We start from the raw sequence: 22,930 nt of genomic DNA, 5'->3' as shown, positions 1-22,930 counted from the left end.
TCACTAGGTTGTGTCAGACTCTGGTGACCACATGGACTACAGTCCAGCAGGCATCTCTGACTATGGGATTTCCCAGGCAAGAATACTAGAGTGGGTTGCCATTTCCTTCTCAACCCAAGAATCAAACCCGCATCTCTTGTGTCTCCTACACTGGCTGGCAAATTCTTTAGCACTGTGCCACCTCTGTTTATTCTAAGTGTACATTTCTTTAATTGTATAAAAATTTCTACAATGTTTCTCAAAGTGGTTATGATTTGACATTTTTAAAAACAATATATGAAGTTCCAATTGCTCTATATCCTTGCCAACACATTATTATCAGCATTTTAAATTTAAGTCATTCCATTGGGTGGGCAATCTTCACATCTTTTTGAAGATTTACTTTGCAGTTCCCTAATGGTAAATGATAAAAAAGCATATTTGTATGCTCCTATAAATGCAAGATGAGCTGAAATCTTTTGCTCATTTTTAATGTTTGTCTTGTAAATAGGTCGAATACACACACATATACAGATACATACACACATACATTCATACACATACGTGCATCTTTGTCTTCTGCTTCTTGCCTATTCATTTCAAGGGTATTTTTTGGTGAGTATATGTTCTAAATTTTAGTTTAGTCCATTTATCAACTTTTTTCATTTGTGAAGCATATTTTCTGTGTCCTAACAGATCTTCTATACCAAGGTCAAGAAGATTTTATCCTTTTATCCTACTGTTTCTTTGATAAGTTGTTTTAGTTTTAACTTTCACATCTTTGACACATTTTGAAGTCATGTTTGCTTATAGCATAAAGATTGCAATACTTTTAAAAACTTATAATAAAATAAAAATAAAATACATACATTCTCAACTTATGTACAAATACATACACAATATGTGTCTGTTTCTGGATTTTCTATTCTGTTTCTGTTGTGTTCCCTTGATCTATATTTTTTCTTATACTAATACCACACTATCTTGATTGTTATAACTATGGAAATCCTTTAAATCAGTATGTCATCCTACTCTTTTTAGAAATTATTTAGGATATTCTAATTCCCTTGTATCTTCTCTCTTTTCTTACATACTCATGTAAATTTTAGAAGCAGCTCAATTTCTTAAAGATGTTATGGGGAGGGAGGTGGGAGGGGGTTCATGTTTGGGAATGCATGTAAGAATTAAAGATTTTAAAATTTAAAAATAAAAACTAAAAAATAAAAAATTAAAAAAATTTTAAAAAAAACACACACACAAAAAAAAAACTACAAGTATTCCAACTGGCACTGCAGTGAATCTGCCACAGCATTTTGAGGGGAACTGACATCTTCCAATCCATGAATATTTGTGTTCATTTCTTTCAGCAGTATTGTGTAGTTTTCAGGATATAGGTCAAGCACATATTTTGTTAAATGTATCCTGTCACCTACAAATTGGCACTTGCCATCTACCTCTATAAGGATTAAGTTATGAGCTGCTGTAGCTGCTGATCTTCAATTCCCCCCGAAAGGAGTTCCCAGGATAAAGAGCACAGATGAAGCACTCTGTGCTCTGGAAAAAAACTGGAAGAACAGGTCTTCAGATAAGTAGATATTTTCAGGGGACAATTTTATGAGCCCAATTCTTGTATCTCCTCACACATAGCAAGGTACTGAAATCCTTCATGGTGATGTCTGCTCCAGAAACCTTCTGCAAAAATATATATGCTTAATTGCATGTACTCCCCCTTTATCAAAATCACATATATACTGACCATCCCCCTACCTCTTTGGAGCAGTTTCTCAGAGCTATCTGAAATGCCGTGTCCTGGGCTTCATTCTGCCCCAACTTAACTCACAACTCTCAGGCTGTACATATTTTTTCAGCTAACAATCCCTGATGATTTCCTATTCTCTGATGCCACTTTAAATGGCAATTTAAAAATTTTTATTTTCCAATTATTCTTTTCTAGACTATATAAGTATATTAAATAATTGTTTTTATATGTTAGACTTAGAGGCTTCCCAGATGGCTCGGTGGTAAAAGAATCCACCTACCGATACAGGAGACACAGGTTTATTCCCTGGTCAGGAAGATCCCCTGGAAGAGCAAATGGCAAACCACTGCAATATTCATGGACAGAGGAGCTACAATCCACGGGGTCTCAGAGTTGGACACAACTGAGCATGCTCACGCACAAGTTAGATGTGCATCCTGACAAAAGTTTCATGTCATACATTTTATGTTTTGTTTTCATTTTAATTCAGTTCAAAATAGTTTCAATTTCCCTCATGGAATCTTTATCGCCCCATGGGTTATTTAAAAATATTAATTTCACATATGCCTTATTTTTCTCAAGTCTGCATTGTGCTCACCTCACCACACTGCCAAGTACTCAATTCCCCTCAGGCTGTGAGCCAACAGTCAGGAATATAGAGAACCCAAGTTTACTAAACTTTCTAATTCCTAACAGGCATGTAGCAAAAACCAGTAGAAATCCATGGGGACACTGAACCATCCTTTCTCCTTTAGGCTCATTTGGAAACAGTGTCACAGCAGGAAATAACCCATTCAATGGGGATGACAGCACAGAGTCAATAAGAGAAAGATGCACAAAAGACAGAGTTAAGAGAAAACAAAAAGGATGTTGAAGCATCCTGGGACAATAATAGGAAGCAAGTATGGGGAATGGTCACTTGATGTTACTCAAAGTTTCAAGAAGGACCATCCAACAGGAGTTGTGGCCTCAAGCAGAGAGACACAGAGACTGGACTAAAGAAATGAACACTCCAGCCTCTCTTTCTTCCCATGCAGCAAACTCCTTTTGGTTCCTCCCACTGGCCATTTCAATCAATAGCTGAAAGGCAAGAGAGCCCGGTTTGTATAATCCATGGAGGTCAGCCACCTGAACACAGGAATAAGATAAAGCTGAAAGTGCAGACTGAGGGGCAGATTAAGAATATTCAGCAAGTATATCATGCTATGAATTTCTATGCATCAAGTTTCAACCTTTATTATTGAAATCACCAGCACTGAAAGAACACATGAGATTATGAGATGGCTTCCACAGATGAAACATACAAAAGATACTGTGTCTCCCCTAGCACTAATGACATCTATTTTTTCCTGCCTGCTCTCAGGGTCCTGTTAAGTCCGGCTGATTGACACAAGGATTGGAAATGTAATCCTAAGTGACATTTACTCTTCCTTTAAAAGCTGCTTAGCACCAGTCTGCAGGGCTATTAGTTCATCCTGCATTTACCACAGGAAAAAAAAAAAAAAAAGCCAGACAATGATGGCTGAACTCCTAGAAACAGTTGGATAACTAATATCCAGGTGTTTTTCAGGACACGGGGAATCCTTGATTGAATATGTCAGTGGGCGTTTGGCTTTTACTATAGCTTTTTTATCCCTCAAATGGATTAGAATTATCAGGCAGATGCCAGCACACACACCCAGCACAAACTTGCTCCAGGTCTGGCCTGGCACTTCTTTTAGGATCAAATCTTCTGAGCAGTGATTGGTCTAGTATTAGGTCTAATCCAATCCAGCTACTGACAAGTAGTTTCCTCTCTGGGGACACTGGGTACCTGTGCAATTAGAAGAGGTCTATTGGTAACTGCTAAAGTCAAGTTTTTCCAGTAATGGGTATTGCTCAACTCTGACTTTTCTTTAATATGAATAGATAATAATCTACCACCAAAAGTACCCATCTCTATCTTTGAGGTCATCCCTTTGCCAAGACTTAACTATTCCCATTGGCCTTAGTAATTTGTAATATATATATATATACACACACACACACACACTTGGAGGAGAAGGCAATGGCAACCCACTCCAGTGTTCTTGCCTGGAGAATCCCAGGGATGGCGGAGCCTGGTAGGCTGCCGTCTCTGCGGTCACACAGAGTTGGACATGACTGAAGTGACTTAGCAGTGTACACTTGGAATTAAGAAAATATTTTCTTTGTAGCCATAAACTACAAACAAGCCATAAGCTATTTGCTGTGGTGGATGATAGTGTGTGATTAATCTGCAGGTTACTATAAACACAGAAACTGGGAAATCTTTTAGACAACTGAGCTATTTTCTTTCCTTAATAATAATCACTCTTGTTTAAAAAGCACATACCATATGCCAGAAACTGTGCTAAGTACTTAAGTATTTTATATTTTTAATTCTCATGAAATAAATAGCATTATTGAGGTAAGAGAAAGACAGGCCCTTGGACTGGACGCTTGGTGTCTGTTGAGTAAAATTGAAGCTTTGTTCTCACCCAGACACTCCAAGGACAAAGCTAATGAAGAAAGTTGAGCTCTGCTGAAGTTAAGAGATAAGAAATATGATGACCACTCCTAAGGTCACGGAAATCTTCCCTGTCTGCACACGTACATGAAGGCTCTTCAGTTCAGTTCAGTTCAATTGCTCAGTCACGTCCGACTCTTTGTGACCACATGGACTGCAGCACACCAGGCTTCCTGTCCATCACCAACTCCCGGAGTTTACTTAAACTCATGTCCATTGAGTCGGTGATGCCATCCAATCATCTTAGGGGGTCAGAAAAGGAGGGGTGCCACCATATAATAAGCATGGATATGCACCCACAGGCCTCTGCAGTGGGATCCGTCTTAGCAAAAAGTTGCACATGGGGCACGTTGGGGAGGGTCCTAGGAACAGTCAGGTGTAAGGAAAAAAGCACAAAACACCAAGATATTGGCCAAATGTAAACAAAGATCTGGAAGGACAGTCCTACATAAATGACTTAAAAATCACCTCTTTACTGCTCTCTTCACTAGAGAGGATGCCCCTATGCTTTCCTCCATATGCTTGGGTGTGTATTCCTACCTAGCATCTGATTTGAATAAATAAACTCTTTCCCTGTGTGCTCTCACATTCATTGTGCTATGTCTTTCCAAATAAAATTTGTACCCATTTTTACAGTTTCTGCCTCCTTGAAGCATTCTTTGCTTTCAAGTGCGGGAAAGTGCTTTGCTGCTAGGCTTAGTGCTTGGTGGACTAGCAACTAGGATTCCTGGTTTTCATCCAGGTCACCAGGTTTGATTCCTGAGAAGGGGGCTAAGATCTTGCATATGGACCACTCCATCAGGTGAGGATCTGAGATCTAGTAAAACTGTGCAAAGTCACACACTCAGTAAATGTGAGAGGCCTATGAACACAAATTGGTCTGGTTCTGACACCCATATTCCTATCTGCCATGTTTATTTGTCCACCTAACAAAACAGAGTGCCAATTTATTAGCCTCTTGGGACTGGATTTGTTGCAGGGTGGAAGCCAGTTCTGACTCCATGTTGGAACTGTTTCTTTGACTTGTTTTTCATTGCTTTTGTTATTATAATCACACAGAACGGTTTGCCTCAGAGAATCCTGCCCCTCTGTGTGACTGTTAAACTAAAGTGCCTGGTTCAGAACCCTGTCCACCTGTAGATGGCAGGAAGAAAGAAATTAACACATCCCTTGCCTGAGGCTTCCCATTCTAGGAGATGTTTGCAAGATTAATGGGCTTCTTACTTGGCTTTCCTCAAGACCCCCTCATCTCTAATCTATAAAAGAAGCTGGCATCCAGACCCCAATAAGATGGTAATTTTTTGAGCCCTGCCATTTTCTTGGGCTGCCAGCTCCCCAGTTAAAGTTTCTTCCTTGCCACAACACTTGGTCTCTCAGATTCACTGGCCTATCATGCGACGAGCAGAACAAGTTTGTACTGGGTAACAGATTCATTGTGCACAGGGAATTTAACTGTGTTTGCAGACGGTAACCCACCAGTCACACATTAGGTGTCGTTACTTTCTCTTTACCACAAAGCCTAATTAGCCTTTTGTGACCCTGAATTCCAAAACAGTTGTGAGCTCACAGCAGGATTTGAATTTTTCATGTCTGTTTGAGGTATCCCTTGGGTTTTCTTTGGCCAGTTTGGGGATAATGCATCCTCACTATGGATGTCCCAAGTATTGACAGCCACTTACCTAGAGAAGGACAGGAGGGGGTTGCTAGTGGTGCAGAGAGATGATGTTTCTCTCAATATATTTCCTTTTAGAAAAAATACTGACATAAATGAAGAGCCAACTTCTAGGTGGCTAACCAAACCTTCCAGAATAAGTATGGAGGTTCTGAATGGAGTCAAACTGAAATTATTATTTAAGAGCAACGTGCAGAGTACATCATGAGAAATGCTGAGCTGGATGAAACATAAGCTGGAATCAAGATTGCCAGGAGAAATACCAAAAACCTCAGATATGCAGATAATGCCATGCTTAAGGCAGAAAGTGAAAAAGAATCAAGCAGCCTCTTGATGAAAGTGAAAGAGGAGGGTGAAAAAGTTGGCTTAAAGCTCAACATTCAAAAAACTAAGATCATGGCATCTAGTCCCATCACTTCATGGCAAATAGATGGGGAAACAGTGGAAACAGTGGCTGACTTTATTTTTCTGGGCTCCAAAATCACTGTAGATGGTGATTGCAGCCATGAAATTACAAGATGCTTACTCCTTGTAAGGAAAGTTATTAGCAACCTAGACAGCATATTAAAAAACAGAGACATTACTTTGCCAACAAAGGTCCATCTAGTCAAGGCTATGGTTTTTCCAGTAGTCATGTATGGATGTGAGAGTTGGACTATAATGAATGCCAAAGAATTGATGCTTTTGAACTGTGGTGTTGGAGAAGACTCTTGAGAGTCCCTTGGACTACAAGGAGATCCAACTAGTCCATCCTAAAGGAGATCAGCCCTGGGTGTTCATTGGTAGGACTGATTTTGAAGCTGCAGTTCCAATACTTTGGCCAACTCACGTGAAGAGCTGACTCATTTGAAAAGACCCTGATGCTAGGAAAGTTTGAGGGCAGGAGGAGAAGGGGATGATAGAGGGTGAGGTGGTTGGATGGCATCACCGACTCAACGGACATGGGTTTGGGTGGACTCTGTGAGCTGGTGATGGACAGGGAGGCCTGGTGTGCTGTGGCTCATGGGGTCACAAAGAGTCGGACACGACTGAGTGACTGAAGTCAAAAAGGAGAAAAAAAAATGTATATTAATGCATGTCCATGTACAAAGACCCTGATGCTGGGAAAGATTAAGGGCAGGAAGAGAAGGGGACAACAGAGGATGAGATGATTGAATGGCATCACTGATTCAATGAACATGGGTTTGGGTGGACTCCGGGAGTTGGTGATGGACAGGGAGGCCTGGTGTGCAAAGAGTGGGACACGACTAAGTGACTGAACTGAACTAATGGACTCTAGAAAAATGTTACAGATGAACCTGTTTGCAAAGCAGACAGAGAGAGACACAAACACAAAGAAAAACATATGGACACCAAGTGGGGAAGGGTGGGTGGGATAAATTGGGAAACTGGGATTGACATATACACACTACCATGTATAAAACATATAACTAGTGAGAACCTGCTATATAGCACAGGGAATGCTACTCAGTGCTCTGTGGTGACCTAAATGGAAGGGCAATCCCAAAAAGAGGGGACATATGTATACCTGATCCACTTTGCTATACCGCAGAAAATAACATAACATTGGAAAGCAACTATACTCCATTAAAAAAAATTTTTTTAAAGAGCAAGGCTGTTACAATGATAATAAGAAGATCTACTGGTTTCAGACACTATTAATTAGCACTGGGATCCTCAGGGCTCTGTGGCCCAAATGACAAAACTAACAAAAACAGACACTGACAACAGAGGTTGTATAAATTTATAGGCTGTATTGGTATCACACTACATACACAGAAGAATATTGTATTGGGTTAATTTCTAAAGAAGAGCTTAAGGTGTGGAATGAATTTGTATTATTTTATGTGACATTTGAATGTTGCAGAAATATCCTGGAAGCCAAAAGCTTTCCAGAAATCTCTGAGTTCGAAAGCTCTAGAATTCATGTCAGATCCAGTGCTGAGTGGATCAAGAGGCAGACAGAGGGGAGAATGACAAGTCCACCATTACACACTCAAAAAGGCAAACTAACTTCCACTGCTTCAGAAACTCCTCTAGGAAAGCATCCTTCACACCATGCTTACTTTCTCTGCCACGGACACACACTTCTTGATTAGTTAGAATCTCCAAAAAAAAAAAAGTTCTATGGTCAGCACTCAGATACCACTAAAGATGCCAAGACTTGTAAAAGTCTCCCTCAAGATGAACATTAGAGCCAAATATGCCTCACATAGACTTGGAGGGCACTATGCTAAGTGAAATAAGCCAGCCAAAGAAAGACAAATTACTATATGATATCACTTATATGTGGAATTTTAAAAATACAACAAGTTAGTGAACCTAACAAATAAGAAGGAGATAGAAACAGAGAACAAACTAGTGGTTACCAGTAGGGAAAACGTAACAGAGAGGAACGTAAATGGGTAGGGGAGTTAGAGGTACAAACTACTAGGTATAAAATAAACTACAAGGATATATTGTGCAACACAGAGAATATAGTCTATATTTTATAATAACCATAAATGTACTATAACCTTTAAAATTATGAACCATTATACTGTATACCTGTAACATATCCTATTCTACAGCAACTATACTTCAATGAGAAAGGAAAGAAGGAAGGAAGGGAAGGAGGAGGGAAGGAAGATATGATGGACACTATGGTTGATGAAGCATATGAGCTAAAGTAATAATTGGGGCACTTGGGTGAAGAAAATATGGGAATATAGGAGGTTTTCTGTCTTGTTTTTCTTTTACTGTTATTATAACTTCAACATAAGTTTGAAAAGATTTTCAAAAAATTATGAAGAAAGTAATGAGGAATATTTCTATGTACAGGAGATATCCAGGATATATATCAGTGAAAAGTAAAGTGCAAGAATGGTGTGCTTTATGGTTAGGGATTATATTGTTATCTGCAATTAATGACCCAGACAATCATGATGGTATGGTCACTCATCTAGATGAAATGATCTTCACACTCATCCTGGAGTGTGTGGCCCTTAGGAAACATTATTATTAACAAAGTTAGTGGAGGTGATGTAATTCTAGCTGAGCTATTTAAAATCCTAAGAGATGATATGGCTAAAGTGCTGCACTCAGGAAAACTCAGCAGTGGCCACAGGACTGGAAAAGATCAGTTTTCACTCCAATCTCAAAGAAAGGCAATGCCAAAGAATGCTCAAACTGCTGTGCAACACTGCTCATTTCACATAGTAGCAAGGTTATGCTCAAAATCCTTCAAGTTAGACTTCAATAGTATGTGAACCAAGCACTTCCAGATGTTCAAGCTGGGTTTAGAAAAGGCAGAGAAATCAGACATCAAATTGCCAACATCTTGGATCATAGAGAAAGCAAGGGAGTTCCAGGAAAAAAAAATCTATTTCTGCTTCACTGACTATGAGAATGCTTTGACTGTGTGAATCACAACAAACTGTGGAAAATTCTTAATGAGATGGGAATATCAAACCACATTACCTGTGTCCTGAGAAACCTGTATGCAGGTCAAGAAGCAACAGTTGGAACTGGACATGGAACAACTGACTGGTTAAAAATTGGAAAAGGAGAATGACAAGGCTGTATATTGTCACCCTGCTTATTTAATTTTTATGCAGAGTACATTATGTGAAATTCTGGACTGGATGAAGCACAAGCTGGAATTAAGATTGCCCAGAGAAATATCAACAACCTCAGATGTGCAGAGGATATCATGCTAATGGCAGAAAGAGAAGAGGAATTAAAGAGCCTCTTGATGAAGGTAAAAGAGAAGAGTGAAAAAGCTGGCTTAAAACTCAACATTCTCAAAACTAAGATCATGGCATCTGGTCCTATCACTTCATGGCAAATAGAAGGGGGAAAATGGACCAGTGACATTTTATTTTCTTGGGCTCCAAAAGCACTGGGCATGGTGACTGCAGCTATGAAATTAAAAGATGCTTGCTCCTTGGAAGAAAAGCAATGATAAACCTAGAAAGTATATTTAAAAGCAGAGACACTGCTTTGCCAACAGAAGTCTGTATAGTCGAAGCTGTGGTTTTTCCTGTAGTCATTTACAGATATGAGAGTTGGACCAGAAAGAAGGCTGAGTGCTGAAGAATTGATGCTTTCAAATGGTGGTGCTGATGAAGACTTTGAGAGTCCCTTGGACAGCAAGGAGATCAAACCAATCAATCCTAAAACAAATCAATCCTGAATATTCATTGAAAGGACTGATACTGAAGCTCTATTACTTCGGCCACCTGACGTGAATAGCTGGTTCGCTGGAAAAGACCCTGATGCTGGGAAAGTGTCAGAGCAATAGGAGAAGGAGGCGACAGAGGATGGGATGGTTGAATGACAACACTAACTCAACGGATGTGAGTTCAAGCAAACTCTGGGAGATCGCTAAGGACAGGGAACTCTGGTGTGCTGCAGTACATAGAGTTGCCAAGAGTCAGACATGACATAGCAACTGAACAACAACTGAATGAAACAGAAATGTATTTGTTAGAATTAATGAATTAACAGTGTTGTTTTACAAACAAACTATTGGTTCCCACTGGAGGTTGCCAGGACATCACCCTATTAATCTGAAAACTGGGAAGTTAAAGGAAAAAAATCAAATGTTGATACTGCCTTTCTCTATGAACTGTAGTTGAAATTTTAAAATGCTCTTCCACTAATACATCCTGTGACCTGTATAAGTTTCTTCACCTCTCTGAACCTTGTTATTTGTCTCTAGATGAAGATAATACCACTTACCTCACAGTGATAGTTAAGAACATTAAAATATACAATGTATGTAATGTTTCCTGTTCAGGGAGTTACCTTCTCTACAAAGAGATTGCTATACTCCTTAAGGACAATTAACCTTTATGTACTTCTTTTGTATTCTCCAGTCCTTCAGTTTATCATTAAACTACCTACTCTAAGGCCTACTATATCTCAAGCACTGTTTTAGAGGTGAACTATGAAGGTGATTAGCACATTCTCCCTGACCCCAAGAACTTTTAATCTAGTAAAACAACTACCTAGAAGATAGCTGGAGCTCATTAAATCCTTGTTGAATAAAACAGAAATTTTCAGACTGGTTTAGATTTCAAGAGACTGTCTGGTGGCTCTTTTTCACACATGCTTCTTGTCTTATAAAAATAAAATAGGAAGACAGCATCAGTTTTGGTACCAAATTACCAAAAAGATAATAAAAGAAAAGCTAAGAAAAAAAATCTACAAAAAGAAAAGATTTAATATTACTTAGATTTACAGGTAAAATTGTCTGAAGAATATATGTGTGTTTCAGTCTTACCCAGCCTGCCAGCAAACAGGCACCATTAAGCTATTTTGGTCATGTTAACTGTTTAGGACAAATGGGGCAAGAGTGAAGATTAATGAAGACAAATATCATTTGAAATGGCAGGATCTAGTTCTAGGTAAGCTTCCCTAGAGAACACAGCTGAAATTCACTCATACCCCAAAACTACACCCAACAGCAATTCATTATACGCATGAAATGAGGTGAGAATTATTGACCCCGGGTGTGCACATTCCTCCAGGGAATCTGCTACAAGCAGGTGGCAAGCTGAATGTGAAAATGTATTCCACTCGGTAGAAACGCTTCTATTGTACAAAGTATATATCAGCAAGGCTAGTACCCCACGAGAAACAGGAGAAATCCGAGTAACAGTGACAGAAACGATTCCTTGGTTTAGTATCTCCTGTTACAACCAGTTGTGGATTAATTTTTAATTACGTACCTTTTCAGAAAGATTTACCAAATAAACACTGGGAAGAAAGGGAAATAAAAGAATGCAGAAACAATGAATGGATAAATGTGCAAAAACATTTTAAAGGTGCTGCAAATTGTTCAGGGGATTATCAGCTGCAGTGTGTGTGTGTGCACAGTCTGTAGCCATGTCTACGGTGACAAAACCAACTTAAATTCTTATTCTTAGTCCAATGTTTCTCAACATTTTTCACAAGAATTCATACACTGAAAATGGAAATGTTTATACAGTACTAGATTATTGAGACGATTGGCCAGGAACTGCTATTGTCTGCATCCTGCCCCAATGACCCGTGACCTGTAGGGATAAATAAGTGTCCAAACACTGCTGTAATGTGTTCACTGCACACCATGCACTGCTGTCCACTACTCCTAGGCTAAGGGTTTTCAAATGATGGCCTTGTGGGCTGATATGCAGTCCAAAGGATACTGGTTAGGTAGATCTCCATCCTGGCTAGGTAGATCTCCATACTCTCAACCTGGAACAATGTTTTTACTTGTTTTTTGTCCTGTTAGAGAAACAATTCCATTGCAGAATATATATATTTTATATATATATATATTTATATATATATATATATATATAAATAATTTTGAAAATTATTTCTTTGGTTTCAAACCAAGAAATTGAATTTTAATATAAAAGCAATTTAGGACTAGATGGTTCATTACAGCAATGTTTCTTAACCTGGTCTGTACAATAGAATCACTGAGGGAGGCTTTAAAAGCACTGAGACCTGGGCCAGAGTCTCAGTGATTCTGAATCACTTAATATGACTTATCTTGGACATTAACTACTGCTTAAAATCTCCCTCGGTGATTATCATGCTTAGCCAGATTTGAGAAAAACTGAATTAGATACACCTACTGGCCAGGTAGGAAAAGTCCTATAATAGGACTCATGTGAAACCCAGATATGCTTGTTCATTTTATTTGCCACTTTCAAATCCTAATTGTCTTATTTATTCAATATAAGACAGTAATGATAACACTCATGGTTTGCTGTGGGTTTTCTAAACTAAGAAATTTAACTGGGAAAAAGGCAAAATGGTCAATGATAGGAGGAAGATTTGGAGGCAACAGTGTGAGAAAAGAGCCTAGTGATTTTGCTTTCATAAGAAGACAGAAAAACTTGAGTGCGACAAGAAAAGTCATAAACTGGGGAGGACTGGATATGCTGAGACTTCATTTTTATCTGTTTCTTCCTCGCATTCTCTCAGACCTCCACCAGTGAAAGGCAAAGGATCAAGGCCACTTGGTAAAGAGAAAAGGCAGCGCAAAGCTGGAAACCTTCAAAAGGAAAGAAAAAATGGAAGTCAAGGGAGGCAAGAAAGAGAAAATCTGAAGCAAAGATTTGGTGAAGCTGTTTTGCTTTCTAGAAGCCTAGAATTTCTGGTGAAAAATGAACCCAAGAAATAAATATAAAGAAAATCTGTAAAACTCTGGAAGAAGAGAAAAATCAGCTGTGACACTAGGTACAAGAGACTATGTATATGATCATTGTTATTTTTCACTGGAAAATAAACTTAAATCCAAAGAACTAATTTGCTGATATAATTAAAAGTGACCATTTAACAAACACCTTCTATGGGCCAGATATGCTGTTCAATGTTTTATATAGATTATCTTTTATAGGTAAATTTATTTATAATCAACATTTACATATACTAGTTCTAGTTTTTACTATTTCAATGTCCTAAAAGGTATCATTTGCATTTTATAAAAGAAGAAATTGGAACTGAAGGAAATTAGATATCAAGGCTTCATGATTAGAATTCAGGATGGAAGTTATTTGAATTCCCACATTTTGAATTTGTTTGCCTCCCGTGTCTACTGTCTTTCCTCAGCACTTCATCACGCTTAGGAATTAAAGCATTCGACACAGCACTGAGTCAGTGGTAAACACATAAATATGTATGCTTTGGGAACTGCAACAATAGGAAGGAAAAAACTCAAGATTTTTTAAATTCTCTTTAAAAATAAAAAGCTTGCTGTAAGAAAAATAAAAATATTATTTTAGAAAAAAGAATAAGTAAAATTTTAAGATCTGGACCCAGAAATACAAAGATGGAGTAAAATTCTGACAAGGGAGGCAGAGATTAACTACTGCCAGATACTTTTCACTCAGGGGCAGGTAATATTTACAAAAACCATGCATAATGGAAATGGATATGGAAATAAAAGGAATAAAATATGTAGTAAATTTAAAAAAAAACTCTTTTTAAAGACACAGATGTATAGAATAGTCTTTTGGACTCTGTGGGAGAGGGCAGGGTGGGATGATATGGGAGAATGGCATTGAAACATGTATATTATCATATGTGAAACAAAATTCCAGTCCAGGTTTGATGCATGATACAGGGTACTCGGGGCTGGTGCACTGAGATGATGCAGAGGGATGGGATGGGGTGGGAGGAGGGAGGGGGGTTCAGGATGGGGAACACATGTACACCTATGGTGGATTCACGCCAATGTATGGCAAAACCAATGCAATATTATAAAGTAAAAAAATAAATAAAACTGAAAAAAAAATACAACAAGTTAATCACTGATCTTATTGAGGGGGAAAAGGAGCAAAATTTTGTATAATTTGTGTTTTAAGAAACTACTAAAGACCATAAAACTGTTGAAGACCAAGCTCCTGAAGACCATAAAATGATTAGAACAGGCAAGCACATGTGTTCAGGGCTCAGAACACTGAAGAGGAAAGCAGCATCAGAACAGGTAAAATATACCCCAATCAACTCAGGAGAGTCTCATGCGGGAAAAGAGAATCTCAAGGGAACTCAGATGGAATAATTGAAAATGAAGATGTGTTTATAACACTGAGATGGAGAGAAGAAGGAACACAGGCAGTTTCTCTAGGAAGATGAAGACTATTTGATAAAGAAAAAAAAGAGAGAGAAATCAGTAATCGCTTTAGGAAAAAAAAAGAATATATATATATATATATATATATATATATATACACATACACACACACACACACACACACATATATATATATGTATGTACTGGTCAATTAGCAGAATTGGACAACTTTCTCAGAATGATGGAAATGCTTTTCTTTTTTTCGTGTTTGCTGTAGCTATATAACTGTATATTTTAAAACATCAAATTTTCCACTTAAAATTGAACAGTTTTAGTATCTGAAAATTATACCTCTAGAAGGTTGACTTTAAAATCAATTAGCAATGAAAGAAAGTGGACACAAAGTATTCAGATAGAGACAAACGCATGTAAAGAACAGGCAGCTGTGGTACTGCAAGATTTAAAGGAAGGACATCTTCCAGGAAGAAATCAAAAGACAGAACATGAGGCGAGCACAGGCGGAAGGAGAAGAGAGGATCTGTAGAAAATCTTGAAGGACTGAAAACCATTATAAAGCAGAAAAACAACCAAGCAGAGTGATTTTCCTTTCTACCAAAAACATCATGTCATCCTAATACACGGGCGTGTACCTTTCAACTGGCAGACACACCAGGCCACTGGGTGCGCTTCACACCGGGACCCACAGAAAGACAGGCTAGGGTGCACTTTCTATTTTTCACACATTGTGGATTTTCAACAGATAAGCAATACCTAGGTTAGAAGTTTATCATGTGTCTAATTTCTCAAAAAAAAGAAAGAAAAAGAAAAATGATTCAAGGATATAACACGCTCCTACCTAGTATTAGAAATACTGTAGTTGGGGGGAGAGGAGAATTCAAAACAGGAGGGGAAAAAAATACAGAAGTAGCTATATGGGGATCCAAATAATACAAATGTTTATATCAACTCAAAGAAACGGAACATGTTTACTCAAAAGCAAAGTGACCCAGTAATACTAAGCATGAATTGGAGAAAAATAGACAGTGAGAAAAATACTGCTTTGCTGACCTTGCAGTGGCAATGACTTTTCTTTTTCCCCTTCCCAAAAGATGATATATATAGTATACAGAGTAAACAAATTTCCATGGTTTGAGAAAAATTTAAACCATGAAGAACAAAAAATCTATGAAAACTGAATTAAAGGAGAAAATCCAAAGGCTTTAGGAACAAAAATAGGTTTCTACCCCAAAACAAAAATAAAACTACCATGTGACCCAGAAGCACCACTACTGGGCATATACCCAGAGAGAAGCATAATTCAAAAAGACACATGCACCCCAGTGTTCAATAAGGCACTACTTACAATAGCCAGGAGATAGACATAACCTAAATGTTCATCAACAGAGGAGTGGATAAAGAAGATGTAGTCAGTCAGTCAGTCAGTTCAGTCACTTGGTTGTGTAACTCTTTGTGACCACATGGACTGTAGCATGCCAGGCTTCCCTGTCCATCACCAACTCCTGGAGCTTACTCAAACTCGCGTCCATTGAGTCAGTGATGCCATACATATATACAATGGAATATCAGTCAGCCATATAAAGGAACGAAACTGGGTGATTTGTAGAGATGTGGAAGGATCTAGAGAGTCATACAGAGTGAATGAAGTAAATCAGAAAGAGGAAAACAAATACCAGGTATTAATGCATATATGTTGTATCTGAAAAAACATGGTGTAGACAATCTTCTTTGCAAAACAGAGACACAGACATAGAAAACATCTGAATACCAAGGGAGAAACAGAGGGGTGGAATAAATTGGGAGATAGGGATTGACATATACACGCTACTGTGTATAAAATACACAACTAATGAGAATCTACTGTATAGCACAGGGAACTCTACTTAGGGCTGTGGTGGCCTAAATGGGAAGGAAATCCAAAAAAAGGGGAGAGAGAGAAAGAGAGAGAGAGAGAGAGAGAGAGAGAGAGAGAGAGTGAGTGAGTGTAGCTGATTCAATTTGCTATACAGCAGAAACTAACACCACATTGTAAAAGCAACTATATTCTGATTAAAAAGAAAATTTTTAAGTTTCTACCCATTTAAGAGGTGGCACATAAAGAATAAATCAAGGTATAAAATTAGAGAAGATACATTAGACTGTTTGAACTTGAGACAAATAAATCACAGAATGTTACAGAGGAGGGAAGTGTGAAGAGAATGTCTATCAATCTAATAAATGGTATCCTAGTCAAGATCCTGCAAAATAACCTTCACCACAAAGGCTGTTGATGTGTTTATGTAATAGGTCAGCTTCTGTACATATCAAGGTTGAATATGGGAAAAAAATTAAAGTCAGAGTGAACAGTAGCTCCTTGAAGTGTATGGACATTTGTGGAACTTCAAGATCATTCCAGAAAAAATATTTATCAGAACTGAAAACAGCATAAATGTGCATAATAAATGGAGGCAACTAGGCCCCACCAATCCAACCATGGCTTATGCAGTGGTTGGTTCTCTCAAGAAATAACCAGAAGATTTAAAAAGCCTGTCAGAGAGACAGGGACAAAGGGGCAAAAATCAGAACTATAAACAATTGACTTGAAGAAACAAAATTGATGGAGGAGCTAAAAAAGAAAATTTGCTGTTTTCATAGTGGAAAAGAAAATAGAAGTACATGAAGTAGAAAGAGAAATCTATTCACAGGGAATTTGCTAACTGATAGAAAATGATAACATGGCCCTACTGCCCCTTTCATTCATGTATACTAGTTGTGGACAGCTCCTACCAATAGGACTCCTTATCTGACTGTGGGAAAAAGAGCTAGGTGGCAAAACATGTGATGAAAGGTGGATAGCGAATGGCAGGCTGAGCAAAACCACTATGGAGGAGCTCAGAGTTTCTTCATGATAAAAAATAAATAAATAAACCCAGAAGATAACAACTGTAGATTCTGATTCATAGTCAGAGTCTACTTGCCAGTTTTGAATGATCAGCAAAAAGAATTTTCACTAAAAGGAAACATTTTACACGTAAAAACAAGGCAACACAGAAAAGTACAAAAGGCAACATGGTTGAAGATAGGTAGATACCACCTGAGAATTTAGAGAGAGCAATTTAGAGCAAAAGTATACAAGGAAATCTCAAAGGAGGTTTTCAATATAAGATTTTCAACTCATTCAAGAGATACTGAAGGCAATGCAAAAGAATGTTCAAACTACCACACAACTGCACTCATCTCACAGGCAAGCAAAGTAATGCTCAAAATCCTCCAAGCCAGGCTTCAACAATAAGTGAACCATTAAATTCCAGATGTTCAAGCTGGATTTAGAAAAGGCAAAGGAACCAGAGATCAAATTGCCAACATCTGCTGGATCATGGAAAAAGCAAGAGAGTTCCAGAAAAACATCTACTTCTGCTTTATTGACTATGCCAAAGCCTTTGACTGTGTGGATCACAACAAACTGTGGAAAATTCTGAAAGAGTTGGGAATATCAGACTACCTGATCTGCCTCTTGAGAAATCTGTATGCAGGTCAAGAAGCAACAGTTAGAACTGGACATGGAACAACAGACTGGTTCCAAACTGGGAAAGGAGTACATCAAGGCTATATATTGTCACCCCACTTACTTAACTTACATGCAGAGTACATCATGAGAAATATCAGACTGGATGAAGCACAAGCTGAAATCAGGATTGCCGGGAGAAATATCAATAACCTCAGATGTGCAGATAACACCACCCTTATGGCCCAAAGCGAAGAAGAACTAAAGAGCCTCTTTGATGAAAGTGAAAGAGAGGAGTGAAGAAGTTGGCTTAAAACTCAACATTCAGAAAACTAAGATCATGGCATCTGATCCCATCACTTCATGGCAAATAGAAGGGGAAACAATGGAAACAGTGAGGAACTTTATTTCGGGGGGCTCCAAAATCACTGCAGATGGTGACTGCAGCCATGAAGTTAAAAGACACTTGCTCTTTGAAAGAAAAGCTATGACCAACCTAGACAAAATATTAAAAGGCAGAGACATTATCTTGCCAACAAAGGTCCGTCTAGTCAAAGCTATGGTGTTTCCAGTAGTCATGTATGGATGTGAGAGTTGGACTGTAAAGAAAGCTGAGAGCTGAAGAACTGATGCTTTCGAACTATGGTGTTGGGGAAGATTCTTGAGAGTCCCTTGGACTGCAAGGAGATCCAACCAGTCCATCCTAAAGGACATCAGTCCTGAATATTCATTGCAAGAACTGATGCTGAAGATGAAACTCCCATATTTTGGCCACCTGATGTGAAGAACTGAGTTCTTAGAAAAGACCCTGATGCTGGGAAAGATTGAAGGTGGGAGGAGAAGTGGACAACAGAGGATGAGATGGTTGGATGGCATCACTGATGGGATGAACTGAGTTTGAGTAAGCTCCAGGAGTTGATGACGGACAAGGAAGCCTGGTGTGCTACAGTCCATGGAGTCACAAAGAGTTGGACACAACTGCATTACTGAGCTAAAGAACTAACTAAAGAGATTATAATGTTCTCAGGAACTAAGGGAAGTTTAAGTGGTAGTTCAGAGTAGGACTGTCACCTAGAGTATACTGCTTTGAAAAGTCTACTTCAAACCAGAACAAAGTCCTGAGTTTCAGAGAGGACAGGAAATGAGAGCACCATCAAGACAACTCCACTGAGAAGGCAGAGTCCCGAAGTGCTGAGACTCTGAAGACGCCAGAGCACAGGATGAATCCAGAGACTAAAGGAGAGGAGAAAGTACCCAATTCTCAGCAATAACAAAGGGCCTGTGGAGCAGTTCTTACTTTAGTCTCACTGATATTTATGATTTTACAGGAATTAAAATCCCATATATTAGAGAACCTCCAGAATTTCTCATTCTTGACATCCAAAGGAATTACACATGTACATGTTATGCATATGTACACAGAGGACCTGTGTCAAGTTTCAGGGGATAGAAAAGTAAGTAGATAACATGTGTGGTTAGGTGCCACAACATCTAAATCAAAAAATTTCATTTTGTTCACTATTGTGCTTTCAGTGAATGTACTAAATAAATGCCTCACTCTGAATAACTATTTAATGAATGAATGAACAAGTAAACTGATCTTTTCTTATAACAATGCTAGCAATAGAAAAAAGTCAAGCTTTTTTATCACCAAAAAAAAAAGTTGACAAGTTCACAAAAGAAATGCAGAAGAATATAAATATAAAAGGAAGGACTTTCCAGGTGGCACTAATGGTAAAGAATCTGCTTGCCAATGCAGGAGATGTAAGAGATGCATGTTCAATCCCTGGGTCAGGAAGATCCCCTGAAGGAGGGCATAGCAACCCCCTCCAGCATTCTTGCCTGGAGAATCCCATGGACAGAGGAGTCAGGTGGGCTACAGTCCATAGGATCGTAAAGAGTCAGACACAACCGAAGCAACTTAACACACAGGCACATGCACACACCAGAGAAGAAATCATGAGGGTAAGAGGCAATACCCAAAAGAGGAAGATAAAATAAAATTAAAGGAAAAACATCAGCATTTTGAGAGCTTGGAGTTTATCAGAATCCAACATGCAATATTTATGAATACTTTAGGATGAGAGAATTATGAGAGATGTGTCTATGACTAGCTACTAAATGAAGAACATAAAATAAATAACGTAAGATTTAAGAGAATCTTTGTTGTCTTGAGACACTGGATTCTCCAGTGACCAGAGGAACTTGTCCAGCCAATGATGAACTCATGAGATGTTGTGGCAGGGCTGTAGGAGGAAGAGAAACTTTGGAGGGTGGTAGAACAAAGTACCTCTATGCCACCTTTCAGCCTTGGCTCTAAGTTTCTGTTCTTAAATCCGAGTATTATGCTTTTCTCTGTTAAAACAAAAAAACAAAAGGATTATATGAGAAAGTAGATTTGAAACCTGTCTGTGGAGGGTGAGCCAATTTTGATATAAAAGTCATAGTTTGCCTATTCTTTTAATGCAAAGATTTTTCAATGAAAATGAGAGGAGTCGATAAGGTGTCTGGTTATTAATAGACAGTAGTGAATGCATTGTGGTTCCAGAGTCACATGGATTGAAGATAGTAAGTCTGAATATGCAAGATGCCTTTGTCCAAAAATACTTTTTCTCACATTTATCAGCCACTTTCGTCTGAAATGTAGATATCCCTGCAGGAATGCATTTATACAGACAGGGCTTAGGAGTTTAAAAGTCTATTAGTCATTCGCTTCTAAATTTTATTTCAATCCCTAATTCGCATATTGGCTTTAGGAATAAGAGCTTTCATAGGGTGATAGAAAGATCCTCGCTATCTGTAGGACAGAAGAGCATTTGAAGAAACGTAGTAATTAAGGGAGTTAGAACATCAAAATACAAACTCTGACCACTCTGAGATTTTCCCTAGAATTCTAGTTACAGTCAGCACACAGTGGAATATTGATACAGTTTGGAGGACAAAATTTCTAGTTTCCTAATTTCCACACAGTCTTCTCAGTTTAGACATGTTTTTTTTGTTTTTTTGTTTTTTTTTTCAGGCCATGCAATGATGTCTTTTATTATGTATGGGTTTTTAAAATTATTTTTGCAATATCTCCATATACAGGCAAAAAAAAATTGTTTAGCATATTGGAACTTGCAAACCTGATCACTGCATAGAGAAGGCAAAATTATCCCTATAGCACACTTAACCAGGAGGCCAGTTCATCTGCCGACCTCCAAGAACATGGAGATGAACATGACAGACAGACTGGCCCCCATCTGAACCTTCATTCACCACCATTCGATAGCCCTTCTTCAGGCCCAGATCAGCAGCACATTTCTTGCCAACAATCATCAAATGCCCAAGAAGACTTTCATCATCATCTTCTGCTGCAGAAATCTGGGATATATGTTTCTTGGGTATCACCAGAAAATGTGTTGGTGCTTGAGGGGAAATGTCATGGAAAGCAAGACACTGGTCATCCTCATAAATGATTTTGGCTGGGATTTCCTTGCGAATGATCTTCCCGAAGATCGTGTCGCCGCCAGGCCGGGCGACCTGAGCCTTGGCGATCTCATCTGCCATCTCTGCCTCCCTCCCGTGCAGCCGGCGGGGGAGAAGGTCGGGAGGAGGGCAGTTTAGACATGTTTATCTATTTCTTCTTTTTTTTAATTAAAATATAACTGATTTGCAATGCTGTGTTCGTTTCAGATAAACAGCGATTCCTATGTATATATCCTTTTTCAAATTCTTTCCATTATAGGTTATTACAAAATATCGAATATAATTCACTGTACTACACAGTAGGTGCTTGTTTAACTATTTTATATATATATTAGTGTTAGTCTTAATAAAATTCACAATTCTAAAGCAGTGTATTAACACCCCTTTTTTGCCTATCGCTCACTTGGGATGGGATTAATACAATCATCCATGGAGATGAGTGATCAAAAATGATAAAGGAATTAACACTTTTTAAAACACACACTATTGCACTATTTTGTGGGTCATGAAGCAACAGTTAGACTCTTACATGAAACAAATGACTTGTTCAAAACTGGGAAAAGAGTATGACAAGGCTGTAAATTGTCACCTTGTTTATTTACCTTATATGCAGAGTACATCATGTGAAATGCTTGACTGGATGACTCACAAGCTGGAATCAAGATTGTCAGAAGAAATATCAATAACCTCAGATATGCAGATGATTACACCCTAATGGTACAAAGTGAAGAGGAACTAAAAACCTTCTTGATGAGGGTTAAAAAGGAGAGCGAAAAAGCTGGCTTAAAATTCAACATTCAAAAACTAAGATCATGGCATCCAGTCCCCTCATCTCATGGCAAAGAGAAGGGGAAAAAGTAGAAGCAGTGACAGATTTTATTTTCTTGGGCTCAAAAATCACTGCAGATGGAGACTGCAGCTGTGAGATTAAAGACACTTGTTTCTTGGCAAGAAAGCTATGACAAACCTAGACAGTATATTAAAAAGCAGAGACATTGTTTTGCCAACAAATGTCTGCATAGTTAAAGCCATGTTTTTTCCAGTAGTCATGTACGTATGTGAGAGTGGAACCACTGAAAAACCTAGTGTCAAAGAATTGTGGTCCTTTTGAACTTTGGTGCTAATGAAGACTCTTGAAAGTCCCTTGGACTGCAAGGAGATCCAACCAGTCAATCCTAAAGGAAATCAACCCTGAATATTCCTTGGAAGGACTGATGCTGAAGCTGAAGCTCCAATACTTTGGCCACCTGATGCGAAGAACTGACTCCTTGGAAAAGCCCCTGATGCTGGGAAAGTTTGAAGGCAAAGGAGAAGAGGGCAGCAGAGGATAAGATGGTTAGATATAACATCAGTGACTCAATGAAACTGAACTTAAGCAAACTCTGGGAGATAGTGAAGGACAGGGAAGCCTGGCATGCTGCAGTCCATGGGGTTACCAAAGAGTTGGACATGACTTAGTGACTGAACAA

General features: G+C 38.5%; 1 protein-coding gene across 1 annotated transcript; it reads right to left on the bottom strand.

Annotated features, from left to right (window-relative positions):
• Nucleotides 1-21,012: 21,012 nt before the first annotated feature.
• Nucleotides 21,013-21,546, bottom strand: LOC114115721 (adenosine 5'-monophosphoramidase HINT1-like). Its single transcript, XM_042252443.2, has one exon. It carries the CDS (start codon nt 21,540-21,542, stop codon nt 21,162-21,164), a length of 381 nt encoding a protein of 126 aa, XP_042108377.1. The 5' UTR covers nt 21,543-21,546; the 3' UTR covers nt 21,013-21,161.
• Between the last annotated feature and the right edge of the window lie 1,384 nt (nt 21,547-22,930).

The sequence above is a fragment of the Ovis aries genome, chromosome 7, assembly GCF_016772045.2.
Source record: "Ovis aries strain OAR_USU_Benz2616 breed Rambouillet chromosome 7, ARS-UI_Ramb_v3.0, whole genome shotgun sequence".
Lineage (NCBI taxonomy): Eukaryota > Metazoa > Chordata > Mammalia > Artiodactyla > Bovidae > Ovis > Ovis aries.
This window is presented reverse-complemented; position numbering and strand designations above follow the sequence as displayed.